This window comes from Penicillium nucicola (assembly GCF_028828085.1).
Source record: "Penicillium nucicola strain IBT 29836 chromosome Unknown utg000005l, whole genome shotgun sequence".
Lineage (NCBI taxonomy): Eukaryota > Fungi > Ascomycota > Eurotiomycetes > Eurotiales > Aspergillaceae > Penicillium > Penicillium nucicola.
Window position 1 is genome coordinate 1213642 of NW_026643129.1, and position 6627 is coordinate 1220268.

General features: G+C 48.9%; 3 protein-coding genes across 3 annotated transcripts; 2 read left to right on the forward strand and 1 right to left on the reverse strand.

Moving 5' to 3' along the window:
- Positions 1-245: 245 nt before the first annotated feature.
- On the reverse strand, positions 246-1428 carry N7511_005538 (glucose-induced degradation complex GID8; the record flags this gene model as incomplete). The annotated part of the gene is made up of 3 exons (XM_057127915.1): positions 246-752; positions 967-1162; positions 1343-1428. 3 exons carry the CDS (start codon positions 1426-1428, stop codon positions 246-248), a joined length of 789 nt encoding a protein of 262 aa, XP_056984432.1.
- Positions 1429-1880: 452 nt separating this feature from the next.
- On the forward strand, positions 1881-3636 carry N7511_005539 (uridine kinase family protein; the record flags this gene model as incomplete). The annotated part of the gene is made up of 8 exons (XM_057127916.1): positions 1881-2051; positions 2113-2240; positions 2301-2445; positions 2496-2538; positions 2594-2707; positions 2767-2808; positions 2861-3092; positions 3153-3636. The coding sequence occupies 8 exons, from the start codon at positions 1881-1883 to the stop codon at positions 3634-3636; spliced, it is 1359 nt and encodes a 452-aa protein (XP_056984433.1).
- A 381-nt stretch (positions 3637-4017) lies between these two features.
- N7511_005540 (pre-rRNA-processing protein ESF1) lies at positions 4018-6225 on the forward strand (the record flags this gene model as incomplete). Its single annotated transcript, XM_057127917.1, has 2 exons — positions 4018-4084; positions 4151-6225. The coding sequence occupies 2 exons, from the start codon at positions 4018-4020 to the stop codon at positions 6223-6225; spliced, it is 2142 nt and encodes a 713-aa protein (XP_056984434.1).
- Positions 6226-6627: the final 402 nt, after the last annotated feature.

Here is a 6627-nt window from a genome sequence, read left to right on the forward strand (position 1 = left end):
GTACGGGGACTATCATAGGTAGCTAACGGACTAGTGCGCTGAAGAGCGGATAGAAAGTGGATGTCACATGAGTGAAGCGAAATATTCATTGCATTGCAATAAGGCTCAATAGGCCAATAGAAGAAACCAGCGATGGAGCATCGCACGAGTGAACGCCTAAGGATGATACACCAAGACGCCGCGCTAGAAAAACTCGAAGGGTTAAAGCAGAAGTCAATGCCAGGAATGACGGATACAAGACCAGATCAAGAGATCATTGGGTCGACGTCGCTGTTGTGAGACATCAAGATGTCGGAAACGTTAGTAGCAAGATCATTACTAGAGTTCTTGTGAGAATCGCCGACCAAGCCAATATCAAGGGTGTCTGGAATGTCTCTTTTGGCGTCTCTGGCCTTTTTCTCGGCAAAAGTGCGAAGCTTCACGAGATTGCGCAGGCGGGCCTCTTTGCGAGCTCCCTGACTCTGCAGAATCGCCTCGTTTACTTGGGTTGCAATATCTTTACGAAGCGCGGGGTCCAGAAGACATGCAAGCGACGGGTCCAGGTTGTCACTGGGGAAAATCAATAGGGCAAGCGTTCGCTCGAGGTCCTCCAGAAACTGTGGGTTTGTAGGGGCTCGAGGTGCAAGTTGCAAGGTTGCGAAGTCCAACGCTGAGCTAATATCGCTGCCAGGGACAGCCATACATGAGCGGATCAACTCAACCAGCTGCAGACGCAACAGAGCAAAGTGCAAGGATGGGTCCTCGTCAAGAATCTATTGAAATCTTGTTAGCAATGGCACTTTGCAAAAAAAGTGTGATGTGCTGATAAGATCCAACTTTGTAAGTTGCTCATACTGAGGACTGAAGATGTTTGTTTTTCTGCAAAACCCCGGAGGGGATTTAAGAGTGGTGCATGAAACTTGGTATAATCATAGCAAGAATAGGGGTGGAAAATGTGGATTCGACTAGTGGGAAAAATTTTCTTACCTGAGGGTTGAGCTCGTTGATTTTCTCAACGGCCGACTGGATATCACCGGAGTAAATCGCAGTCCTAATTTCAACTCGCTCCTGAATAGACTCGAGGTCCGTTCTGAGTTTGATATTGGCCTCTACTGCGAACTTGTTCGCAGCAGCGGGATAGCCGTTAGTGATGAGGTAGTCCATGACCAAGTAGTTGATATCCCTGTGATAACAGTTAGTAATCGCTCGGATCAAACTGTGGAATGCAATTTATGCAGTGGTGACGCGAATCAGATAGACAAGTCAATTGTTTCTCCTCACATGTTTTCAGAGAGATTCCCAACTTGATTTTCAAGAACATCATGTCACGAGGGCGGAGGGGAGGAGAGTGGAGATAACTCACGTCTTGGAAGGCTTGACCTCCTCGAGCTTCCGCTCGAACTGCGGCCATGTGGGCGTCGCAGTTGAGGAAGTTCGGGACATCTGCATTGTGTCAAAGGCCAGCATCCACGGGTTTTAAACCGAGGGGCATACTATGGGACCGGATAATATGAGCGGAATCCCCAGTCTTGAATCTGGTCTGAAGCTATCCTCAAAGCTGAATGGGGACCCAAAAAACGAGGGCCATGGGAATGGGCAGTCGCTGTGTGGGAGAAGACCGGTTGGGTGGATGGAAGAAGAAGAGAAAGTCGAGAAGAAAAAGCTCGGAATAAGAAGAGCTTAAGCGAACGTAACGCGCTAAGCCTAAGTCAGTCGCTGACAAATATCTGCATCAGCGACACATGACCAATCAGAAGCGGATCCTCGAGCTAACCCGCATCGGGCAACTGTATTACATAAATCTGCCAAGCCCTCGAGGGCTCTTGTCGAGGAATTGCATTTCAATCCAAGTTATATTGTCCAGTGGGGGGGAACAGTCTTAACGGACAAGTCTCTTTGCCATGGAATCGATCTCACCTTTTGTCTCCTCCAGCCCTGCGGTGCGCTACGCTCCACCATGGCAGGACTTGAGCATCATTGGTATCGCCGGCAGCTCTGGCTCTGGCAAGACCTCTGTGGCCATGGAGATCGTCAAGTCTTTGAACCTACCCTGGGTAGTAATCCTTGTCATGGTAAAACTTCCCATATCACTCGGTATGTATCTTGCTGTGATCCTAACATTCGTTTGACTAGGATTCATTCTATAAGACCTTATCGTCCGAGGAGCACCACAAAGCTCATGCGAACGAGTATGATTTTGACTGCCCGGACTCGATTGACTTTGATCTGCTTGTAAAAACCCTGCAAGATCTGAAGAAAGGGTAACTTTCCTCTATCTGCGGTTCTAGGTTCTTTGCTTTGCCTAATCAGGTTGTGTACAGAAAGAAAGCCAACATCCCAGTCTACTCGTTCAATGATCACCAGCGCCAGCCCAACACGACCACTCTTTACTCTCCCCGAGTTATCATTCTGGAGGGTATTCTGGCGCTTCACGATCCTAGAATCGTTGAGATGTTGGATGTGAAGGTATTGACTTTCTTCCCCGCTCATCAAACATGGCTAACCCCTCAATGTAGATTTTCGTTGAAGCCGACATGGATGTGTGTCTAGGACGCCGAGGTAGGTCATATTGAATCTTGAACATGAAAATTATCACTGACGGAGATATCAATAGTCCTTCGGGATGTCCGCGAGCGCGGTCGAGACATTGAAGGTATCATCAAGCAGTGGTTCACTTTCGTGAAGCCATCCTACACTCGATATGTGGAGCCGCAGCGTCCCATTTCAGGCAAGTAGTCGCATGACTTCACAACAAGGTTGAAGAACTTTACTAATTATTATTCTCAGACATTATCATTCCACGTGGAATTGAAAACACGACCGCTATTGGTATGTACTGCTCATGTCGTTGTCCTAATAACCCGATGCTTATTCAATATAGACATGGTGGTGAAACACATTCAACGCAAGCTGCAAGATAAATCCGACAAACATACCGAAGAACTTAACAAGCTTGGTTTGATTGCAGCAGAAGTTGAGTTGCCTTCCAATGTGCATGTTTTGCCCGCTACTCCGCAGCTTATCGGTATGAACACTATTTTGCAAAACCCAGCAACTGAGCAGGAGGATTTCATCTTCTACTTTGACCGATTGGCCTCCATATTGATTGAAAGGTATGATTTCTGTACTCTGAATCCCAATTTATTCTGTCGCATAATTAATGTCATTGCCAGGGCCTTGGACATGACATTATATGTCTCTGCGAATGTGGAAACACCACAAGGAAACCAATACGCTGGCTTGCACCCCAAGGGCACTGCATCAGCTGTCGCTATCTTGCGAGGTGGTTCTTGTATCGAGACTGCTCTCAAGAGATCTATTCCCGACTGTGTCACTGGTCGCGTGCTCATTCAAACCAATGAGTGCAATGGAGAGCCAGAGTTGCATTACCTGAAACTTCCACCACAGCTTGAAGAACATGCCACAGTCATCCTTATGGACTCGCAGATGTCCAGTGGAGGTGCTGCACTTATGGCCGTTCGCGTGCTTCTTGATCATGGAGTGAAGCAGGACAGCATCGTGTTTGTGACATGCGCAGCAGGTGAGCTAGGTCTCAAACGCTTGACTGCTGTGTTCCCCAAGATTCATGTGATTGTTGGACGAATCGAGGAGGAGGGAGAACCACGATGGATAGAGAAGCGGTACTTTGGATGCTGAAGTTCACAATCGCTGCTTGTTATAGTGAGACTAGTACATACGCCGACCATGACATATTCCGTGACTACGGACGCATTGCATTATTAGGAGTAACACCGCACAATGACAATACTTTACTTGCGCATATATCAAAAATTTCTCATTAAATCAACATATACTGACCCAGAATACTCAGATACCCGTGGACTCTGTATTCCATTTGTCGTAGCTTGTCCCTTTCGAGAACCTCGTGCCTGACCGCCCACCCGACCGCCGCTGGCAAAAAAAAGAAATAATCTGCCGGTCGAGTATTTTCACTCGTTGAATTTGACGATCTCTTATCGATACCCAGGTTTTGAAAAAAAAACGCCCAGCTCTCAGTGACATATCACAGAGCTCAAAATGGCAGGTCTTGACAAGAAAAAGTCCAAGGCCGGAAAGGCCAAAGGCGAAACCGGCCCGTTGATCAGTATGTACAACCGAAGCTTGAGATTCAAAGAGTCCTATGAGCCGTGAGTACTGACTTTAATTACAGCCGACCCTCGTTTTGCCAGCATCCAATCCGATCCTCGCTACCGTCTTCCAAGCAAGCGCCAGACACACGTCAAGCTTGACAAACGTTTTGCACACGTGCTCGATGACAAGGACTTCTCCCGCAACGCTGCTGTCGATCGCTACGGACGCAAGCTGGCGAAGGATGATACTAAGAAGCAATTGAAAAAGTTCTACCGTCTCGAGGACGACGACGAGGACGAGGAGAGTGGTTCTGACGACGAAGAAGAAGTCAAGAAGGAGCTGAAGCGCATCGACTCTGCTTCTTACGACCCTGCACGTGATGGCGGCTTCGAGTCCTCATCATCCGAGGAGAGCTCCAGCGAGGAGGAAGACGACGAGGAGGAAATTGAGGGCGATGTTGAATTCCCAGATCAGCAGCAGTCCAATGTGCCGCTTGGTGAAGTGTCGAACCGGATAGCAGTCGTAAACCTCGACTGGGACAACATTCGAGCTGAAGATTTGATGGCTGTCTTCTCCAGTTTCCTTCCTCCTGGCGGGCGTGTGTCGAATGTCACAGTGTACCCTAGTGAATTTGGAAAGGAGCGCATGGAGAGAGAGGAGGTCGAGGGCCCCCCGAAAGAGATTTTTGCGCCAACCAAGAAGAATGGTGGTAGACATGATGACTCCGATGTTGACTCGGATGAAGAAGAGGAGGAAATCAAAAAGTCAATGATGAAGGGGGATGATGGTGAAGAATTCAACTCTACACAATTACGGCGGTACCAACTCGACAGACTGCGGTACTACTACGCCATTCTCAAATTCTCTTCTAGGGACGTCGCCAAACACGTCTATGATCTGGTTGATGGCGCCGAGTACCTCTCTAGTGCCAATTTCTTCGATCTCCGCTTTGTGCCTGACGACACCGACTTCTCCGACGACAAGCCCCGTGACGAGTGCTCGCGAATTCCCGATAAATACAAGCCTACCGAGTTTGTTACTGATGCATTGCAGCATAGCAAGGTCAAGTTGACATGGGATGCGGATGACAAGTCAAGGAAAGAAGCGCAGGCACGTGCATTCCGAGGCTCGCGCAAGGATATTGACGAAAACGATCTGAAAGCCTACCTCGGATCTGATAGTTCTGACAACGAAGATTCAGATGACGAGAATGGCGGTGTGGAAGTTGTTGACAACACCGGCGGAGAAGCTTCCACTACGAAGCTTTCCAAAAAAGAGGCTGAAAGACAGCGCATGCGTGCGTTGCTGGGCCTGAGCGCTGAGCCTACCCGCACCAAGGTCGACGGCCCTGTTGGTGAAATGGAAGTCACTTTCACATCTGGTCTGGCTGGTGGCCACGGCAAGGACACCATTTTCGAGAATGAACCAGTGATCGAAGAAAGCACACTCGACAAATACGTGCGCAAGGAGCGTGAGCGCAAGAAGCGACGAAAGGAGAAGCTCAAGGCTACCAAGCAAGGGGATGAAGAAGGTGCCGAGGCTGCGGACAGTGAAGATAACGAGCCTGCTCCCGCTGAAGTACAGGAGGAAGCGCAAGAAGATGCAGGCTTCAACGATCCATTCTTCGACGACCCTACTGGCAAGGCCTCCTCCGCTGCCCGGCGCAAGGAGGAGAGACGCAAGAAGCGTGAGGAGCGTGCCGCTGAGGAAGCCGCCTCAGCTGCTCAGCGGGCCGAGCTTGAGCTTCTCATGGTAGACGACGAAAAGGCTCACATCAAGCACTTTGACATGACCGAAATTGAGAAGGCTGAGAAGCAAGCGAAGAAGAAGGGCAAGAAGGGCAAGAAGGGCAAGACCCAGGAGGTTGCTCCAGCAGATGACTTCGAGGTCAATGTCAGCGATCCTCGTTTCTCTCGCTTGTTCGACAGTCACGACTTCGCTATCGATCCCACCAACCCCCGCTTCAAATCTACTTCTGGTATGAAGGCCATGTTAGATGAGGGTCGTAAGCGCAGACGCACTGGCGATGAGGAGATGGAGGCTGTGCCTGAGACCAAAGAACGCTCGAAGAAGCAGAAAAAGGCCTCCAAGGAGGCTGGTTCAGAGGATCTGAAGCGCCTGGTTGACAAGGTCAAACGCCAGTCGAAGGCATGAACATAAAGTTGAATTGTAATGAATTTGGAGCTATTGCAACGGGACTCGGTGTATTGAATTGAATTGTGTGCATATATCTGTGGCGTATTGCCCACGGCGCTTTCAGCTATCTTTTTCTCTGTGTAACTGTAGCCTGCAACGAACATGGTGTAATGTGCTTCTTCATATTCTTTTTTTTTCTCCCTCTTGTTGATATCGATAACCTATCTGCACTCTCATTTCCTTCTATCGTCTTACAGTAGTATCGTGTGACTCCTCTCAAACCTGATTATGTATGATACCTTACTTCCTCGAAAAAGCACTCATCATTTCACAGGCAGCGTAGAAAATTGGATGTTTTCAGAGCTCTCGTGATCGGTAAGATACTACATTCCTACAGCTTGTCCCACCCCAGAGAGCGGA